Source organism: Amblyomma americanum, chromosome 11 (assembly GCF_052857255.1).
Source record: "Amblyomma americanum isolate KBUSLIRL-KWMA chromosome 11, ASM5285725v1, whole genome shotgun sequence".
NCBI classification, from domain to species: Eukaryota; Metazoa; Arthropoda; class Arachnida; order Ixodida; family Ixodidae; genus Amblyomma; species Amblyomma americanum.
The window spans coordinates 31,234,390-31,256,655 of NC_135507.1; the positions used below are offsets into that span (position 1 = coordinate 31,234,390).

A 22,266-nucleotide genomic window follows, 5' to 3' on the forward strand; every position below is an offset into this window, starting at 1 on the left:
TATATGCAGTGTTTTGTACAGCAGTAGTTTTAAAGGCCTGTCCGCCGCGAGGGCATGGAACCACCTCCCAGATCCACCGGACGAGTTACGACAGAAGCGAAACGCTTAAGACGCTCGTGTGCTGTGCGATGTCAGTTGTTGTTGTTGTTGTTGTTGTTGTCCTCTGTTGGAGTGGCACATACCTTCAGTGGCGGATTGGCCAGGTTGCCTTGTACAGACAATAATAATAATAATAATTGATTTTTGGGAAAGGAAATGTCGCAGTATATATGTCTCATATATCGGCGGACACCTGAACCGCGCCGTGAGGGAAGGGGTAAAGGAGGGAGTGAAAGAAGAAAGGAAGAAGAAGGTGCCGTAGTGGAGGGTTCCGGAATAATTTCGACCACCTGGGGACCTTTAACGTGCCCTGACATCGCAAAACACACGGGCGCCTTAGCGTTTTGCCTCCATAAAAACGCAGCCGCCGCGGTCGGGTGCGAACCCTGGAACTCCGGATCAGTAGCCGAGCGCCCTAACCACTGAGCCACCGCGGCGGATCCTTGTACAGGCAAACAATTGTGAAACAATGACTGATTTAAGGTAGTCGAGGTTGAGTTTTGTGCTTGGGGCAAAAAATTTTTGAATTATAATTAACAAAGGAGTCTCCCAGATGCAGTGATGAAATTATGTAGGCAATCGCACACTGGTTTTAGGACATATTCTCATGGTGCTTGCCCCAGAGGAGAGAACAACCGGAATAGAAAGCGGAAGCCCTAATTTAGGAGAAACGGGAATCTGCAGATAAGCTTTTCGCTGGGAAGCAAACCGTCCACAGGAGAGGAGAAAGTGATCTATAGTTTCGATTTCACCACATGCTGCACGAAGGTTCGCCAGAGAGAACCCCGATCAGTCCGCGTTAAAGAAGCTCACTTGTCTTCCCAGTCGTCTACGTGTACCCGCGGACAACCGCTCCGTTTGCCGCAGGACAAATGTCGGCCTGCTACGAGGGGCTCGGCTGCCTCAACTTGACGGACTTCTACGACCCCAAATTGCGCTTGGTCAACGCCAAGCCGTGGCCACGGGCCCAGATAGGCACCCGCTTCCTGATCTACACGCCAACCACGCAGTACGCACCGGACATCTTCTCGTGGAACGTCACCGCGGAGCAGCTCCGGCGGTCCTCTTTTGACCCCAGTCTCGAGACCAAGGTGTTCGCCCACGGGTTCATGCAGATCAAGAAGGTTCCCGACTTTCCCATGAGGGTATATTGTTATTCTCGTACATCGCGTAATTTCCTATGCTCCTCAACTCTTTGCGTAGCGTAACGCCCGCATGTGTGCCTTGTGGCATGTATCTGCTGTTGCTTAATTCGTGCCATGCAAACACCATCAATGCGCAGAATGCACTTGATATACCACTTTAATCACAAAGCTTTATCATGAAAAACGAAGCGTAATTGCGATAAAAAATGCAAAACTCAAGGTAAAGACTGCATAACAACGGCCACACAGTGCTGGCGCGCCTAATGCGCATTTTGGCCTGATTACGCAGACTGTCATTTTTGTAGCGATAGCTACATTACGGTAGCTTTTCGAGCCTTCAGCGTGGTGGCGCGGCCACGCTGTCACGTGGTTGGTCACGTGGTGCGGAGAAGCTGCCGGCGGTGCGGCGCGCCGGCGAAACCGAGCTGCCTCGGCTGTGCGCATGCGCCGTGTCAAGTGGGACGAAGATGAAGAAGGAACGCCCAGCGAAACGGAGTGGCGAAAGACTGACTTTGCAATTCGACTGTGCGAGTTCCACTCGGCTAGCTGTAGCTGTCGCGTCACTACAGGTTTAACCAGAGCTCAACCACCGCCAATTTTTTAAGCGCAAGCTGCTAAGCCTAAAACCCCCGGCGTGAGAGAAAAATGCTCAGGCCCACCTGCCATCAATGCCTCGTTACCGTGTGACGTAATCACAACCTGCCCATCGTGACAGGTGGCAGTTAAATTAATGATTGGTAGCGAGAGGCTGCTTGGGAAAAGCAAGCTGGCTCTCAAGAGCCCCACCGGTGTCTCCGTTTGAAACCGCCACCAGCTGCTGCACCAGTTGTGCATCGCTTAACCGCTGCATCACTGCACCAGGATTGGTATGAGGACTTACAGCGATCGATGAATGTAAAGGAGATAATCACCAATTTCGCATATATGGTCAGCAACAACAGAAAACGTTAACGCATGCGAACGATCTCTCGAGGATCGTCTAATAGTTCTTAATATACTTGCGCGCTATCGACGACAACAGAATTCTTTTCCTGGTCTCCAGGCCATCAAAGACGCTCTACTGACGGCGGGCGACTTCAACGTCATCCTCGTGGACTGGGCGGACGGCAGCCTGTTCGAGTACGTCCAGGCGACAGCAAACACCCGCATTGTGGGCCTCGAGATCGCCCGGCTCGTCGAGCAACTCCAGGTATTGAGGGGATGCACGCGATGTGCTTGGCTTTATTGTTGCATCTTGCACCTTCTCATCATTTTCCTACCTTCCTTCGAAGCAAGCGTTCGGAGTAACCCCTGACAGGTTTCACGTGATCGGCCACAGCCTGGGCTCCCACATAGCCGGCTACGCCGGACAGAGGCTGCGCAGCCTCGGAAGAATCACGGGTGAGTGTGCGGCAGATTTGTCTGTACGAAACAGCTGTCGTCATTGCACCAGAGAGGGGGAAAGAGAAGGTTAACCTATATTGTAGTTGCTGCCTAGTTTCTCAGTAGATGTTCATTTCGTTCCACAAGAAACCTACTGCAAACCTGTCTACCTGTATATAGGACATATGTCTACCTGTCCAGGTATATACATGGCACTGCCTTGCTATGGAACAGGTCAGATCCACAGTTTTTCGCATAGCATCGCCGCATCAGGTTGTCGACTTCGTCACTAACGTGTAGGTCCGGCGACACCGTCGCTTATGCCAGCGGTTTCCCACACGCCAATTATGACAGCGACCGGAACTGATCCCAAAGTTATTTCTTCAATTAAACGTCGCTTGGGGAATTCTGCACCGCTCTGGCTCAGGACAACGCGTAAAAAGGTTAAATGAGTAGAGTTTCGTGATTAATGGATTGGTTTAATAATAATAATAATAATAATAATAATAATTGGTTTTTGGAGAAAGGAAATGGCGCAATATCTGTCCCATATATCGTTGAACACCTGAACCGCGCCGTAAGGGAAGAGATAAAGGAGGGAGTGAAAGACGAAAGGAAGAAAGAGGTGCCGTAGTGGAGGGCTCCGGAATAATTTCGACCACCTGGGGACCTTTAACGTGCATTGACAGCGCACAGCACACGGGCGCCTTAGCGTTCTTGCCTCCATAAAGACGCAGCCGCTGCGGTCGGGTTCGAACCCGGGAACTCCGGATCAGTAGCCGAGCGCGCTAACCACTGAGCCACCGCGGCGGCTGGCGGCGTTTTCGAGATTCCTGCTTTGAGCGGCTGACCAACTATTGTATGGACGCAGTTAAACAGGCCATTGAAAACTAGGGCTTCCCCCTCAGCTGCGTTGCATGCGTTTCTTGAAATTTGGGTGTGTGGGAGTCGTCACCATCTACGACAAAAACGTCATCAGGCATGCGTTGTGTCTTTATATCTCGCAGGTTTGGACCCGGCTCAACCGTTCTTCGAAGGTATGCCGCCGACAGTACGGCTGGACCCAAGCGATGCTGAGTTTGTGGATGCCATCCACAGCGACGCCAAGCGTTTTGTGTTCCCGATACTAGGTATGTACCAGCGGCTACTTTCAGTTTTCTCGATCCTCAGTATAGTACCGGTAGTAGAAATTAGCCAAGTTTTATCTCTTCATCGAGTGCATGATTTAGCCGAAACCCAAGCGCTCGGATTTTCGCGTTTCAACATTTCACGACTCGGCAGGTTCTGCAACGTGCCATCCGCACAAGAGTATTTTTAGGTATGCCGAAGCGTCTGATACCGTGGTGATTATTCGGGAAATCTGCGAAATCTACGCAAATTCCATTCATGAAGCGATATTTCGCGAATGCCTTCTCAGCGCTGTGTTGTTCAGGCCTTACCAAAATTCCTTTAGACAGTCTATAGACTGTCCATAGACTGGTGTCAATAAAGTCTATATACTTTCTGTACACAAATCCTATAGACAACACAAATACTATGGGGAGTCCTTTTTTTCGCGCTAGTCTGGCGCGAGTCTGGGTACTGGTTGGCGCTAGTCTGGGTTCTTGGGGCGAATATGTATCAATAGACAAAAGGAAACATTTGCAGAATGGCAACAGAGTCTACAAGAAGTCCTCAACAGAAAGTCCGTACCATTTTTATAAAGCGGGCGGGGGGGGGGGGGGGTTGCTACGGTTTTTCGCATCAGCCGGAGACGACAAATTATGTGCACACGCTTCCAATATTCTACTGGGATTACAAAACAAAAACAAAAAAATTTTGAATATTGAAGGGTTCGGCCAGGCAGTTAATGAGCCTAGTTATAGCCCGCGTTTTACTTGAAAATTGGTACTGAGAAAATGAAAGGCGCTGTAACTATCTCACATCCCGGTGGACACATCAAATGCACTTAGAGGGAGGGAAAGAAGGTGGGAGTAAAAGAAGAAATAGGTGGCCGCAGTGGTGGGCTCCGGCCGCCGCGGTCGGGTTCGAACCCGGGTACTCCGACCCAGCAGTCGAAAGCCCTGAACACTGAGCCACTGCGGCGGGTTTTGCTTCGTAGTTGTCTTTGTCACGCTAGTCTGGCCTTCGCCAGTCTGGGTTCCTGGTGCGAGTTTGCATTAGGTTCCTCTGACAACTGGCACGTGATGAGCTCAATTTTATTCAATGACAAGCTCATCTTTTCTCCCATTGGCATTCCGAAAGTAGTCGTCGGGGAGAACACATTTTTGGGCTAGTTGGTATAAACTATACCTAACTTACTTGCTAAGTATAGTTAACGCAACTCGTAGACACAGAGACCGGAATAGGAGAGCGTTACTTCCGACTGAGTATGTGGGCCAGAAATGTTGCCACTATATACACAGATGCCGATGATAGCAGAGGAGGTAAAGGGTTTAAAGCATGGAATCTAAAAAAAAACCTATTTCACTTCGAAACAGAACCGCTGAAGCGCCACTTCGCAAAGCGGCCCCAGGTATCTGATGAAGTACGCATCCAGCAATTCTTGGACCACCGGGTCTTTGCTTCTTCCAAGTACATGTCCAACATTCTCAGACAAAAATTGTGAGAATATGAAAATTATAAGCTATTGTTATGAAAATATTGAAGGTAATTCTCTATCCTTCTGATATGTAGCAAAATCTCTTTTTCCATAGCTCGCATGGAGCAGTTAAGGCTGCCATAGAAAACCAATGGGGAATGCTTTTGATGATGGCAAAAACGCTAACAGAAACAATTGTAAGACTGCCGTCGGGTGAACTGCGGATATATTGATTGCTATTGTGGAATATTAGAATATATGAAAAAATTGGGTTTATAAACGGCTTCCCGCTCAAAAATGCTTTTGTACAGAATTTTTGAGAATGTTTTGGTTCGGAAACAAAGTTTCTTGAGGAGGGCATATCGGTTCGTATCCCTTTTTTGTATCAACATTGTATCCTTTTTCCCAGTCGGCCTCGGCATGTTTGATCCCGTGGGGCGTATCGATTTCTACCCTAACGGCGGCGTCACCCAGCCGGGTTGCGAGCGAATCGTCAAGAACTTCTCTCTCAAGAACGGAGCTTGGCAAGGTATGCTCCGCACGTGGACGGCGGGCATGTTTGCATGTTAAGCTAGTCGCCCGAAACATCATCACCGGGACATAGATGTAATATTGTTAGGTGCACCGCGGGCCATAATACACCTAACACGCCAACTTTCCTTTTATCAATGTACAAAGCATTACACGCGTCAGGTAACAAATAACGGATGTTCATGTTCCGAAATACGGACGAAGACTATTTTTACTAGACAAGCCAGTGTTATGAAATATAGGGGAAATATGGGTGGTTGCTTAGTCGCACAGTCGTGTCCAATTCTTCGAAACGCCGTAAATTAAAAGCACGCCAGGATTCTCCCACGGCTTTCACATAAAGATTTCTCAACCTCCTGTTGGTTGCTTCTACGAAATTGCAAATTCATCTCATCATCTCTCTTTCTCGTCTCCTCTTTCCTTCTATCTTCCCCAATATTCGGTCTTTCCGTAATTAATCCTGCGCTCTCATTACGTCACCAAAGTATTGAAGCTTCAACTTAAGGACTTAATCTTCTGAGGAACAGTCAGGGTTAATTTCCCTTAGAATACATTGATCCTGTCTCCTAGTACTTTAATTTCATATGCGTCGATTCTTGGTCGCTCTGCCTACCTTCTTGTCAAGCTTACATAGCCGTGCATTATAATGCATAATACATAATTGTGAAGACAAAAAGGAGCATTTAGGCCTTTAATGCCTTCTTAGAATATCAGGCGACTGAGTAACGAGGTGGAGCTCCAATAGACGTCTTTCCTAGAAATCGCGTTCCGGAAACTTTTGTCCCCAGTAGTACTTTTTTTATTTTAGCGATGCCGAAGGCCGATTGTGGTCAATAAATAAAACTCTTACGCTATCCTCGGCGGATTGTCTGAATGCGCTAGCAGCCAAACGTTCGTTATATATCCTAGTTTGACGCACTGAAGTTCGTTATATCCGAGGCAACCCACAAAAGTGACCAACATCCGAGGCTAACACACGCAAGTTCGTTATCTCCGAAGATAACGGACAAAAGTTCGTTGTATCCGAGGTGGTATACTAAGCTTCGCAATATCCGAGGTAACACACTAAAGTTCTTTACCCCGGAGGCGGCACAGAAGGCGCTCGCCATTTGCGCTTTGCACTGCATCTATACTAATGCTAACCCATTTAAGCAAATCATACAGTCGAAACACCTCCAACGCCCACCGTAGTTTGTCAAGATGCAGGCCGCGCGTTGTCTCCTAGACAGGCTTTCGAGAGTCGGTGACCTGCCGTCACGAGAGGGCCAACCAGTTCATGGCTGAGGCGTTGAACAGGGAGACGAGCAGAGACCAAGGGGAGTGCGCGTTCGTTGCCTACGCGTGCTCCAGCTACGAGCTGTTCCTGGCGGGCCAGTGCACCGACTGCGGTCCCAGCGGGACAGGCTGTGCCATCGTGGGTCTCTCGTCCATCACGTCCAGGCCTAGCGAGGGACCGGTCAAGATGTACTTCAAGACGAATCAGCAGTCGCCCTTCTGCCGTGAGTGCACTGGGTAGTTTTTTTGTTTTTAGTCACGACCATGACTATAGTCGGATGCAGCTCAAGAACGCAGAGGCTTTTCTTCGTGAAAGGACCACCTTCCAGCCAATGGCGTCGGCCTATTCTCGAGACCCTGCTAGCGTGACAATGCGTGACTCTCGCTACAATGGAGAGAGGGAACTACAGAGGGAAGGGATTATCCCTTTTCCTCTACCCCTCCCTGCTTTGTCACACTAGCAGGGTCATGGAAATCGGCCGATGCCATTGGCTGGAAGGGGGTCCTTTGACGGGGAAAAGCCGCTGGGTTCTAGAGTTGTATCCGACTATGGTACGGAGGGACTTTCACATCTAACGTCACCGTCACCGTCGCCGTCATAATGTGTCGTTACCATAAACTCCTGAGCACACCTGCGGTTTGATAAGGGCATCATGTAGGTGTGACAGGGTGTCTGATCTTCTGGTAATGCGCCAGCTTGTGATCCAGCAGGTTATGGCACAGGCGGGCTTTGCGGTGGAAATCCGGGTAGGGTGTGACGGTGGAGAGCGATAAATGCATCCGTCTCTACACCCGTCAGTTCATCCTTTTGTCTGTACGTCTGTCTGTACATAATCTGTTCGTCCGTCCATTTATCTATCCGTCTGTCTTTGTGTCTGTTCATCCATCAGCCTGTCCATCCGTACATCTGTCCGTCCGTATGCTATGCCTAACTGGCGTCAGTTGACTCCGGAGGGGCGCGAGAAATCTCGATGTCATGCCGAACAATTCTGGACAAAAGCATTTTTGAGCGAGAAACCGTGTATGAACGCAATTTTTTCATACAGTTTAAAATTTCACTATAACAATCAATACATCCGCAGATAACCCAACGGCAGCCCTGTATTTTCTCCTCTATTAACGTGTTTGCCAACGTCAAAAGCGTACCTCATTCATTTTCTGTGGCAGTCTTAACGTGTTCGATGCGATCGATTGAAACAATTTAAAAGGAAGATTTTACTACATATCAAAAGAATGGAGGCATTACCTTCAATATTTACAGAGCAGTGTCGTACTATTTTCGAATTTTAAAAATTTTTGCTCGAGAATGTTGGACATGCTTTCGTTTCGCGCTGTCGCCCAGTGGAACGTACCTACAGTCTTGGTAACAAGTCTCAAGGCCAAATGCTTTTTGCTTCAGCCGCATAACAGAGCCATTGCGGCACTATTAAAGACCGAATGAGCTTGAAATGCTAGCAAAAGCTTCTTCTTGCGGTAGAGAAGCTTCCTGCTTGACGCACCGTCCCCTGCTTGCTCCGTGATACGCTACACGGAGAATTCTAGGAACATTAATTTCGATGTAGCTGAACGCTGTGGCCTTGAGACTTTTGACCAAGACTGTACATGGTCACAGCAACTCAATGTAAACGCAGAAGGCTTGTAGGCAGAGCTCAACCAGGTTCTAGTCAAAGCCCTCGCGGGCTCAAATGAAGTCTCGAGGACTCTTTCCTGCAAGGACGTTTTGCCACCTGTCATTTTATAAGAAAGCAAAAAAAAGCACGTCCTTCAAGTCGATTTTGTAATCGAGCCATCGACGACTCGTTGCTAAGGCCGGCGAGCTATCGACTAAGCAATGTGCCTCTACTAATGACGGCAAGCGTTAAAAAGAAAAAAAAAACAGTGCGGAACACGCAGCCGGATATTGCAGGAAGAAGGAAGTCCAGTGTCTCTCAGTAAAATAAAGAACGGCTGTAAAGCCGTGTGAACACGCTGATGGGTAAGCAAAGTCCACGCTGAGATCACTATAGCAAACTTCAGGCTTACTTCTACTTCCCGCTACGGGATAAGATGCAGTTGTTAGCACAAAATTTAAGCGCTGATCCCCGAGGTTCCCTGTTGGCAGGTTTTGAGCTGCATTCCGTGGCATTCAACAGATGAACGCGGCTCTTTCAGTTATCATTGGTTCGTCGCGTGATGCCAGGGTGGTGGAGTCACTGAGTTCTCTGTTGCGGCACGCATGTATCACTACTAGCACTATGAGGACGGTAAACTCTAAAAAAAAATGTCTGTGGTTTAGCTCTGGTTAACCCAAGTCGAATTGCGAAAGCTTCGTTTGCTTGGCGTAGGCTACAGACGAACACCTTCCCTAACCTACACACATACAACAAGATATCACCAACGCAATTCAGACCAGACTGCCCCTGGTGCGGCAGTACGCCCACACTCTATCACATCACCTGGGAATGCAAGAGAAACATAGCATTCCACAATCAACAAACACCGAGTGCGGAGCAATGGGAGAGCTGTCTCTTCAGCAGCGAGCTTGAGGCCCAGAGGGCCTTGGTAAAGCACGCAACTGAAGCGGCACAACTCAGTGGAGCCCTGGACTGAGGGCCCACTCTTGCTTGAAGACTCAAGTCGCCAGCACCCAAGCAAGACGACCAGGAAGTCTTCATCCCCGCGAACCTCTTGGAAAGAAATACAAGTTTTCTCTCTCTCTCTCTCTCCTCGGCACGTCGTCTACGCAGCGTCTCACTCCGACGCTCTCGAAAATTCAAAGCGGTCTCTTCCGCAGTTGAAGAGTCACTAAGGGAGGTGTCACTTCTTCTAGCCGCATCTGCGTTACGACGCTTCTCGAGTCTTGCGGCGCGTTCTTCTGGCGTCTCATGAGCGCGTTGTCTCTTCTTCGCTTCGTTCTGTCGCTGTTGCGTCTCTTTCGCGCTCCCCATAACGACTACAAATGCACGCCGTTTATCTAAACGTTGTTCCCGCTCTTCATCCGTTTCTTCCGCACGCCGCCGCTTCTCAGCTGCAGCACATCGTTGCAGCTTCACCTTATACACATCATCCGACATACCGTGGAGGATTCGCTGGGACGACTGCGACGATCGGAGTTGGGGAGCCGCTTTTCCACAGCTGGCATGACGTCACGTACAGCGAGCGCCCCTCGCGGCAGCGGCGCGCAGCTGCAGCTTGGAGGATTCGCTGGGACGATCGCGACGAGCCGAGTTGGGGGGCCGCTTTTCCACAGCTGGTATGACGTCACACATAGGTCACGCTAAAGGTTAATGGTGGATTCTCCGGGAAGACGGCCAAGAGCGGACACCTCGAGCAGTATTGCTTTCGTAATAAAAAGCTCTCTGACAGGGCGATGACTCAAAAATACTGGGCGCAGGTGCACGTTCGCTATTTGCCAAGATCGAGGTGTACTGCTTAGCCTTTAAGAAATGGCTGCCCGTAGAGCTTGCCACACACTTGTCAAAATACGTATTTCTAATAGTAGCTTATTTAGGTACTTCGAAGAAGGCATTAAGCTGTTGCCTTGTCCTTTGAAATGAAAGCTTGTCTGCGAATTAGTTCAAGTGTGAGGTCATCTTCGGGGCATTCGTCGTTATGAGTAAAATTGAAATTTGAAAATTGGGGAAAGGAAATGGCGCAGTATGTCTCACAACTCGGCGGACACCTAAACCGCGCCGTATGAAAGGGGTAAAGGAAGGACTGATTGATAGAAGAAAGAAAGGAAGAAAGAAAGAAAGCAGTCGCGATTTTTAGCCACGTGAGCCGGCACGGTACAATACCTTCAGTGCCTTCTAGTAACAGATAACTGCTTAGTCAGGTATCTAGATTTACGTAGAATTGGATTGTAATGTCACACTTAGTGCGTCCGTGCGTGCGTCACTGATAAGAGCGTCTGAATGTGTTAAAGACACTCATGCAGCAGAGCTTACGACGCGGTCCACGCGCACCGATCCTTCATAAAGGAGCCGCCGCACCGTGGCGGACGGCTTCGTGAAAATCGCCAATAGACTTGGAGTAGCCGAGCTCCTAGCCAATGGATAGCCGAAGTTGGGTATCGAACCCCGCACCTCCTACATACGAGGCGGATACTCGAACCATTAGGCCCTTGCTGCAGTTCTGTCGCGACCTATCACCAGTTCGTGTGTGCAAGAAGGGGCGATACTTTCGCTAAGCCTTGGTAACTGATAGCGACGTAGCGATATACCACGTGTTACAGGAAAGACTAAGTAATTTTCAAAAATAGGCTTTTTGGGGTAAATATATGGCTTTTGCGGCTAGTATTACCGGTGTTGGCGGACACGGGAAAAATAGTGATTTTTTTAAAGTGGTAAGCTTGTTAACTACTGTCTTATAATTAACTTTTTAATTATTAGAGTGAGGCACCTAGTTGCAATTAGAAATTGTAGCCTGTCGTTAGTAATAGCCATTTCAGCTTTTTTAAATTTAGGAACGTGATTATCCTCGACGCTATGGACCAACAGATTTCGGATACATCGTGCCAAAGTTCATGCGCTTTCGAAAGTATGCAGGCAAAGCAACCCCTCCAGTGCACGTAACTAGTCAAAGAAACCAATTTTTTTCGAGCCACAGCGCCAAGGGTAATCGCGTTTTCTAAATTTAAAAGCCTATATGGCAGTTACTAACGGCCGGCTACAAATCTTTAATTGCAACTAGGTGCTTAACTCTAACAGTTAAAAATTTAATTGTTAAAAAATAGTTAACTTGCTTACTCCTTAAAACGATTCAGCGGTTTTCTGGTGTCCGCCAGCACTGGTAATACTACTCTGAAAAAGCCATATTTTTACTCCAAAAAGCCTATTTTTGATAATTACTTAGTCTTCCCTGTAACACCTGGTATATAGATTCGGGAAGAATGCGTTTATAATTCCGAGCTTAATTTTTAATGCGTGAGCATTAGAACTGCAAGTGGAGGGGAGAGGGGAAGTGAATTTAGGCGGAGAGTCCGTGACGTCACGAATAAAGCGCGGAACACATGGTACCCCTTGGCTGAGGGGGCAGGATGAGTAAAGGAACCTCCAAAGAACTGGAAAAATTGGATTTGAAATTTGAATTGGAATTTAAATTTGCATTAAGACTGAACAAATTGGAATGGGAAGAATTGAAGTTGCAATTGGTATTTTAATTGCAAAACTGGAATTTGAATAGACTTGTAAGAACAGGAATTGACTTCATTGAAATGGAAAACATACAAACAAGTAATTTGCCAAAGTAGGCCGCCGCGGTGGCTGATTGGTTATGGCGCTCGGCTGCCGGCCCGAAAGACGCGGGTTCGATCCCGGCCGCGGCGGTCGAATTTAGATGGAGGCGAAATGCTAGAGGCCCGTGTACTGTGCGATGTCAGTGCACGTTAAAGAACCCCCGGTGGTCGAAATTTCTGCAGCCCTTCACTACGGCGTCTCTCATAGCCTGAGTCGCTTTGGGACGTTAAACCTCCATAAACCAAACCAAACCTAATTTGCCAAAGCGAAACTTAAATTGTCATCGCTGTGGATGAATTCAGTATGTCAACATAAATCACTCACGAAATCTGAGCCCACACGCTAGAGCATTTCCCTTCGTATCAAATGCGTCAATCGCATTGATCATTCTTGAATTTTTATCTCAGTGTTTTCGTAGCCTTCGAAGCTACACGTCGTAACTCAGTCAACGTCTCCTACACTAATCGCTGCATCTACAATCCCGTTCTTCCCAATTCCCCAACAGTGGCTGAGAGCCATCCCTTCCTTGTAACAAAGGTTTTATTGATTCATTAATTTATTTCAGTGTACCACTACCACGTCATTGTGCGCGTGGGATCGCTGCCATCGCCGGTTCCTGGGAAGCTGAGCCTGCACCTCAGAGGAGAACTGGGTGAAGCTGACTTGGAGCTGAGTACTAAGTAAGACATGGGCGTTGGGCGTCCCCGCATTATACAGTTCATCCAGTGGTTAAACTGCCACTCAAGCATAAATGGAGGGTATCCTATTTTGTACGGTGACATCATCACGCTCGAGAAGCATGTTGTTTGACAACACGCTGGGCGGTAGCGAGCACCTGGTACTGGAGATGATGATGACTATGATATCGTGTGGCTTAATGGCACATAACCACGGCGGAGGATTGGCCAGGGTGCACTGCATGATGGACAACTAGTGGAGTATTTGAATAATTTCGTGCTTTAGATAAGAATTTGTACCTAGAAAAGAAAAAAAAACGAAAAATAAAAAGCAGTGAATTCTCATTCTAGCGGAGTAATCCGGCTGATGTATAACTGCTTAACTTCATTCTCATTCTTCTACACGTCACGTTGTTCAGATTCTGATAAAAAACGTCGTTAAACGCAATCTTATGTCGCGATAAGTTTAGTGCCGGTCGATGATTGGATCTTGGTTAAGGCACAACACCCTCACCGCTCAAGCCAGTTTTGCAATGATGGCTACCTAAAAAAAAATATGATGTCTTGGGGACTTTCACATCGACAGTCACTTCACCGGCAACCTGTACGACTACCTCTGCGACTACCTGGGCTTCACTCCTTTTAACTTTCTATATCCTGCATTCCATTCCCCCTTTCTCAACTTGTGCCTCATGGCACAATTCTAGAATTAAAAAAAACAAAGAGGGACTGAAGAGAGAGAGAGAGAAAACGGTTATACATTGCTCATAGTGTCTTGGTATTCTTCATGGCTATAGTCCCTAGTCCAGGACACCTGCGGAGGCTGCGGCAGCTTTGGCCCATTCGACCAGTGAAAGCTGATCTCCGGGTTCTAAGTAAAACTCGACCCTCTGACTGTTTGCGGATGTTTGGATTTTTGTCCAGCAGCAAACGACGCATTTATTGGCGGGAAAATCGGGTTTGAAAATTTTCCCGCCGCGTGTTCAGCCTAGTGACAACACGACCGAAAATGACTCCGTGATCACCGTTTCGATAGGAATAGCGTGTCGCCTAGCCTCTGGGATTCGCATACAAGAACCAATCGTGACGCAACGCAGTTGAGTAGTGAAAACGGCCGCTGACGTTGGAGAGAAATTATCACATCGTAAATCCAGCATTTTTGGAATGGAACCTGTGACAGAAATGACCCATTCAACAGGAAAATCGCCTCTGAGATGTTCTGACGTCTACCAATGTCTGCAGGGAAAGCATACACTTCTCGTGCTGCTTGCCCTTCTGGGCAGCTCTAATTATTGCAGCGAAAGCGTCACTAGCAAATTTAAAATTGAAAATTGGTTTTGGGGGAAAGGAAATGGCGCATTATCTGTCTCGTATATCGTTGGACACCTGAACCTCGCCGTAAGGGAAGGGATAAAAGAAGGAGTGAAAGAAGAAAAGAAGAAAGAGGTACCAGGTCGGAATAATTTCGACCACCTGGGGATCTTTAACGTGCATTGACATCGCACAGCACACGGCCGCTTTAGCATTTGAACATTGGTTGAAAATTGGTTTTTGAAAAAAACGAAATGGCGCAATATCTGTCGCACATATCGGCGGACACGTGAACCGCGCCGTAAGGGAAGGGGTAAAGAAAAACTAGGAGAAAAAAGAGGTGCTGTAGTGGAAATCTCCGGAATAATTTCGACCACCTGGGTATCTTTAACGTGCACTGACATCGCACAGCACACGGGCGCCTTTGCGTATCGCCTCCATCGAAACGCAGCCGCCGCGGTTGGGTTCGAACCTGGGAACCCCGGATCAGTAGCCGAGCGCCCTAACCACTAAGCCACCGCAGCCTCCATAGAAACGCGGCCGCCGCGGTCGGGTTCTAGTAAGCGGCACATTTTTCGCGTAAGCGTCGCTAGTCACTACTGCGCATGCGCCACTATTTGCGCCAAGCCACAGGTGTTCTGCCGCTCCGCGCATTTCCTCAAAATCCAATTTTCATTTCCTCTTCTATCCTTTCTTCTTTCCCTCCCTCGTTTATACCTTCCCTTACGACGCCCTTCGAGTGTCCGCCGAGATATGTGAGACAGTTACTGAGCTATTTCCTTTCCTCAAAAACCAAACAAGTGAGCCGCCGCCGTTCATTGGCGTTGACATTATTGCAGAGGCCGTTCATTTTCACGAAAGGAAAAGCGCACAACTGGCTGCCTGGGTCAGTGGACACCTCAATCTAGTGAGCCGCCGCCGTTCATTGGCGTTGACATTATTGCAGAGGCCGTTCATTTTCACGAAAGGAAAAGCGCACAACTGGCTGCCTGGGTCAGTGGACACCTCAATCTCATTTTGATGTACGTGGCAGCGTTGCTGTCCAACTGAAAAAACCTGCTTTGATTGCGTGCCGCACAATGAATAGGCAGGGCGCCCACTCTGCCGCCCTGACAGGTAACAGTTAATGGTTGATCACGAGAGGTTGGTCACCCAATGAATGCTGCGGACAGTTGCTGCAGTGCCGCGTGTCTGCCACAACGTTGTCAGCGCTAATGCATGAAGCCCACATCTCTCTATCACCACCGCCACGCAACTGAATGCGCGATTGAGGCGTCCATCCACGGATCCGAGCTAGTTATGCGCTCTTCCTTTCCTCAAAATCGTCATCTAGTACATTGTGAACGCCAATTCCAGGGTACACAATGAACGCCGACAGCTTTCACTTTGTATACACTGGACTGAGCTAATCAGCATTCAATTTTTGTTTTCGATTTTGTTCTCTCTACAGATTGGCGAGTTCGAGAACTCGAATATATGGCGTCTCTCACGCCTCAAACACCTGCTCGAAATGCTCTAAACTAGAAAAGGACAACACACACCTTAGAGAACAAGTCAGTGACCTAGATCGGCGCCTTCAGGGCCTAAAAGCATAACGACAACAACCCGCACAGTCGGCACAACAACAAACACCAGGGGCGACACACCAATACCACCTTGTCCATTGTACATTGGCGACACACCAATACCACCTTGTACAACCACCTAGAACGGCCTTCCAATCCCCACACTTGATGCTCCAATAACAATAGCCGAGGTGCAAGCCGCAGCCCGTGCATCGCGGCGTAACACTGCTCCTGGAGCGGATAAAATCACAAACGCTATTCTTCGTAGCCTTAGTCGTGCGCATATCAAAGCCATCACTGACTACTTCAATGATAAACTCTGGGGAAGGGCATTGTACCTCAGGATTGATGTCATGCCAAAATTATCACCGTTCCCAAGCCCGCCAAGCGGCGGTCACTTGATTCCTTCCGGCCCATCTTTCTAACATCATGTTTAGGAAAACTGTGAACGAGTCATCCACACCCGCCTCCAAAATTACATTGAAGACAATGACCTCTTCCCCTACTATGGTTGGGTTCAGGCCAGGGCTTTCGGCCCGACACCTTCCTGCTACTGCGAGAAGTGCTTACCAACATCGCCAGTGGTCAAGAACATCTCATCTTGGCCTTAGATTTAAAGGGTGCCTTCGACAACTATCCCACGAGGCGATCCTTCAAGCCATAAATGACCTTAACGGCAGAGAAAAGGACTTTGCTTACGTGCGTGCCTTCCTCACGTGCCACAGGGCTACGATAGGCATCGGTCAAACCAGCTCCGACGTCTAAGATATGCCACATAAAGGCACACCTCAGAGGGCTATTATTTCTCTCCTGCTTTTCAACATTGCTATGATCAGGCTGTCGCATGCACTACAAGCACTTTCAAATGAAGGCTTTGCCATATACACGGATGATATAACTATATGGGCCACAAAGGGTTCCCTGGGCCAAAAAGAAACCACCCTACGATCAGCAGCCCGGATCGTCGAGGACTTCGCCTCGCAAAGCGGCCTCCACAGCGCCCTGGAGAAATCGGAGGTCATACGAGTACATGGCCCGAGATATGTCTCCTCAGGTCCCATCAACCTCAATATCGAGGGTCAAGCCATCAGGGAAGTTAACCTGATCCGCATTCTCGCTCTTTGGATGCAGAGCAACCTCCGTGTTACCCACACCATCCCGACTCTAAAAACCACCGCAAACCAGATAGCTCGCATGATCAGCCGCATTACCAAGCATCGCCAAGAAATGCGAGAGGAACACACTCCTCGGCTGGTGCAAGCACTGGTACTTAGCCGAATCACATATGGTCTACCCTTTCACACGCTAAAAAAGGGAGTGGAGCAGCAAGTTGACACCATCATAAGGGGGCATACAAGACGGCCCTTAATCTTCCTAAAAACACCTCGACGCAGCGTCTGACCGCACTAGGAATCTTCAGCGCCTTTACGGAACTAACAGAAGCCATCCGTGCATCTCAAACGCTAAGACTTCAGACGACCCAAGCTGGACGAGCTATCCTACGCCGAGTAGGCATAGTTGCGGACATCCGCTCTCTAGATGCTCAATCCTCTCTAGAAAAACAACACAGGAAATATATCAACATGGCCCCGATACCGAAACATATGCTTAAAGACGTGCACACAGACAGACAACGAGCGCGAGTATCCTACCTACGCCGACGCCTAGCCAATTCCCCGAACGTGGTTTATGTTGACGCCGCAGCGTACCCGGACCATGACAAGTACGCAGTGGCGGCAGTGGACCACCGCTTCTCCACTCTATTCGCTGCTTCTGTAAGAGCCGAAACACCAGCGGCCGCGGAGACCACTGCCGTGGCCATTGCCATTAGGCATTACGAGTCCCAAGGCCAAAGCGCTCATGTGATAACAGACTGCCAACACGCGTGTCGATACTTCATGAGAGGCCGAGTACCCAAGCACGTCAGTAGGCTCATGGGCACTACACCCCTCACCAAGCACCACCAAATCACCTGCACCCCAGGCCACGAGGGACTGGAGGGAAATGAGAAGGCACATGCACCAGCTCGAGGCATCATCAACCGAGCGGGGCCACAGACCGTGCCCGCTTTAACCCCTCTACCTTCTAGGTGTAACGAACGCCTCGAGTTTCAGCGTCTTCAAAGGAGACACTTCCCTCCACAACATAGGAAATTAGACACCCCACATGCCGTCTCTTGGCGGCCGATACAGGCGAACACATTTCCAAACCTCCATAAACTACATCGCATACACCCAACTATACACCAACACTTGTTCCTGGTGCTGGCCCGCCCTCCACTCTTCCACATTTCGTGGGTATGTGGGGCCAAACCAAACACTTCACGGATGAAAAACACGCCTTTTGAGCGGTGGGAGGCGCTGCTGACCAGCGATAACCCGGAGTACCAACGGGCCCTCATAAAACAGGTCCGTAGGGCAGCTCAAGCCAGTGGAGCCCTGGAATGACGGCCCCCACCCATAAGCTCGCCCAGCTCCCCTTCACTTTAACAAAGTTTTCCTCCTCCTCCTCCCCCTCCCTGCGCGCAGGGAAGAATACTTCAACTCTGGCTCCCAGAGGACGTATCTGTCCACGACACAGACGAGACTGGGCCGCATTCTGGAGGGAACGCTCAACCTCCTGGCCGCAGGAAAAGACGCGACGAATACACTGGCCGTTCAGCGGGTCGAAATCTCGCTGATGAACGACGTGAACGTCGCAAGGTAAGGTTCAACTGCAGTCTTTCTCGCTTCTTTTACCACCTTGATTCCTAACACACAGAAAACGAAGGGAGGTCTCACGTTCCATATCTCCACATGGGGGTATGAGAGGCCATAGTGGAGGACCCCGTAGTAATTTTGACCACCAGGGGTTCTACAAAGGAATAGCAAAACGAGTTTACAGAGATAAATGGTTGCAGCTTAGCCCTCCTTCCCCCCTTATGAGTGCCACAAGGTACTACTACGCAGACTGAACATTTCGAGGCACATCACTGAAAATGGTCATGCCAAAAAGGACCGCGAAACACCAGGGTGCTAAGCAAAGATACGGGACAAGCGCTGTTCTGTGCTTTCTTTTGCCCACTATAACACTGAATGAGGCAGCCGACCTTATCCTTGTTTACATGAACCCGAGAGCGACGGGTCGAGCTGAGCAAGTTTAACCCAACTCGATGACTGCCTGTTTACATGAACTCGACACTAGCGAGTCGACTCTCGGGGCGCGCCCTGCGAGGCGCGACCGCCGCACGAGCAGTAAACCGGCGCCCGCTTCTGTTCTCCCCTGCAGAAAATGCTTTCCCCAAGCGTGAAAGAGGATTAAGTGTAATTTGCGGAGGGGGGTACGAGACAAACCACCGTCGTCTGCAGTCGGGCTGGCCTAGCCCGACTCGACGGTCGCTTAGCTCGACCCCCTAGCTTGTACATGAGCCCGACGGCCGGTTTTCAGCCCTACAGCCTACACGACCCGAATTTTGTCGGATTCATGATGTAAACGCCCAGATTGAATATAGAATGTCAAAGAAGACAGCGTGCGAAGCCAGAGAGTGAACTTTCCTCAAGATGACAGTGCGCTAGTGACCATCAGAGGACGTGCCTGTAATAGGCTGTGACTTTGTGTTTCCCTGCATTTGTAGCCTCTGATTTCAGCTCTCATTAATAAACAATTGGAAGTCCGAGTCTGCGCCCGTGGTATCGTTTTCGTTTTATTGTATCGTCCTCGCCCTGTACGCACAGTTTTAAACTCCTTGGGAGTGATTTATGCTTGTTTAATCATTTGCAACAAATATTCGGTGTGTGAGAGCATACACAATTAAGAGAACTAGCGTTCTCTGAACACCGCTTCTATAAAGAAGCACCAGGGGATATGCATATCTCGACTCAAAAATCTCTTCCGATTCCGGTTAATGTTGAGTAACTGGTGTCGTTCATCGCTTATGTTACCGGTAAACCGGTGACTCGGCGATATGCTGCGGCTAGCGGAGAGGAGAAACTCTCTTCAAACGATACACGTTTATTTTTCAATTATTTACACCGTGGTCGTCAGTTGCGACCGGCTAAAGATGCGCACTCAAACTCACTAACAGTCTATATAGAAGTTGAGGACCGTAAAACCTCGAATTGAGGCCAAATCCTGCACCAGCACACGTACACACCCCGTCAAAAGTATACGGCCCAGGGTTTCGCTTGTGAGGCTTGCTACAGGCCTCCTTATACGTCATCAATGACCGTGACCTCTCGAAGGAGAAATGGCTTCGCGTCCTCAATCCTCCCAAGCTTTAGGGTGTTAGATATGCTAGGGAGCCCCACCGAACAGGTTAGAAGCGAACCCCTTGGGCTGTTTACTTTTTCAGGGTAGCCAACCGGAACCCCTTTCTGGTCAACATCCCTGCCTTTCCCTCCTCCTCTTTATCTATCTATCTATCTATCTATCTATCTATCTATCTATCTATCTATCTATCTATCTATCTATCTATCTATCTATCTATCTATCTATCTATCTATCTATCTATCTATCTATCTATCTATCTATCTATCTATCTATCTATCTATCTATCTATCTATCTATCTATCTATCTATCTATCTATCTATCTATCTATCTATCTATCTATCTATCTATCTATCTATCTATCTATCTATCTATCTATCTATCTATCTATCTATCTATCTATCTATCTATCTATCTATCTATCTATCTATCTATCTATCTATCTATCTATCTATCTATCTATCTATCTATCTATCTATCTATCTATCTATCTATCTATCTATCTATCTATCTATCTATCTATCTATCTATCTATCTATCTATCTATCTATCTATCTATCTATCTATCTATCTATCTATCTATCTATCTATCTATCTATCTATCTATCTATCTATCTATCTATCTATCTATCTATCTATCTATCTATCTATCTATCTATCTATCTATCTATCTATCTATCTATCTATCTATCTATCTATCTATCTATCTATCTATCTATCTATCTATCTATCTATCTATCTATCTATCTATCTATCTATCTATCTATCTATCTATCTATCTATCTATCTATCTATCTATCTATCTATCTATCTATCTATCTATCTATCTATCTATCTATCTATCTATCTATCTATCTATCTATCTATCTATCTATCTATCTATCTATCTATCTATCTATCTATCTATCTATCTATCTATCTATCTATCTATCTATCTATCTATCTATCTATCTATCTATCTATCTATCTATCTATCTATCTATCTATCTATCTATCTATCTATCTATCTATCTATCTATCTATCTATCTATCTATCTATCTATCTATCTATCTATCTATCTATCTATCTATCTATCTATCTATCTATCTATCTATCTATCTATCTATCTATCTATCTATCTATCTATCTATCTATCTATCTATCTATCTATCTATCTATCTATCTATCTATCTATCTATCTATCTATCTATCTATCTATCTATCTATCTATCTATCTATCTATCTATCTATCTATCTATCTATCTATCTATCTATCTATCTATCTATCTATCTATCTATCTATCTATCTATCTCAATCTATCTATCTATCTATCTATCTATCTATCTATCTATCTATCTATCTATCTATCTATCTATCTATCCGGGGGCTGTACATATACCTGACTACTGCTTTCAAACAGGCGATAGAGAGATGGCAGCAAGGGGGATCTCCGTCAGCACCATATTCGTGACCCCGGCCGTCTCGTCAGGCCGCCGATAACCCAGCTACCGGACCTCTTTCCAATTTCTCCATTACAACCAATATCTCATCTTCCCGCTTTTTCACGCAGCTCAGGTGCACGTGCAGCAACAATACAAAGCAACGGAAGAACATAACAAAGCATTCACTAGTTTCATCAGTCACGCCTCAAAATCCAGAGGCCATATCACGATGGTGGCGCCTAAGGTCCGTAAGCTCAGCTCCTCCATGACTCATTAACCGCCTTATGGTCCACAGCGCAGGCTCGCACGCGCTTCAAGCTCGGGGTCCACAGCGGCCGTTTCTCGTTAGATTCGCTCCTCAAATAGTGACGAATGAGTTCGTTTAAACCCTGCGACGCAGCGGCTCGATAAAGACGTAAAAACTCGGACTTCCAACAGCACGCCGGGCAGCGCTAACCGCACATGCACTATGTGCGGAGCTGGCCCTATCTGGGCGTATCCAGGCGGCACGGGCTCCAACTTACTCTAACTTAACAGCTCGTTTTCTTTTATTTTTTCAGGTACAGAAAGAAGACAACAGTATTGCTGACTCCAATGGTACAAAGCGGAGCTCAGATAATGCTATCCAGATGCGACAATCAGTGAGCAACAAAGCAACGCAGTATCCTTCACACACAGGAAGCAACAGGATGGCGAAAGCTTGAATCGTGTTTACGATAAAAAAGGGAAAAAAATGTGTCCGTTCAAGCTTTAACTCTCCGTTCTGCATGTAGGCTTCGTTACCCGCTGTTCCGACGCAAATACAAGGACCCACTACTCCAAGCTGTAGACTCCA

The 22,266-nt window shown here is 47.7% G+C and overlaps 1 protein-coding gene across 1 annotated transcript; it reads left to right on the forward strand.

The window, feature by feature from the left end:
• Positions 1–971: 971 nt before the first annotated feature.
• LOC144109538 (pancreatic triacylglycerol lipase-like) lies at positions 972–19,382 on the forward strand. The gene is made up of 9 exons (XM_077642363.1): positions 972–1,244; positions 2,287–2,433; positions 2,516–2,624; positions 3,614–3,736; positions 5,597–5,716; positions 6,948–7,217; positions 12,775–12,889; positions 18,291–18,464; positions 19,376–19,382. Exons 1-9 carry the CDS (start codon positions 972–974, stop codon positions 19,380–19,382), a joined length of 1,338 nt encoding a protein of 445 aa, XP_077498489.1.
• Positions 19,383–22,266: the final 2,884 nt, after the last annotated feature.

Excerpts from the sequence above, each read along its gene's own strand:
- LOC144109538 (XM_077642363.1), top strand. The coding sequence starts at position 972 with ATGTCGGCCTGCTACGAGGGGCTCGGCTGCCTCAACTTGACGGACTTC. Across the intron at positions 1,245-2,286 it reads TTCCCGACTTTCCCATGAGG|GCCATCAAAGACGCTCTACT; the intron begins GTATATTGTTAT and ends CCTGGTCTCCAG. Across the intron at positions 7,218-12,774 it reads TCAGCAGTCGCCCTTCTGCC|TGTACCACTACCACGTCATT; the intron begins GTGAGTGCACTG and ends AATTTATTTCAG.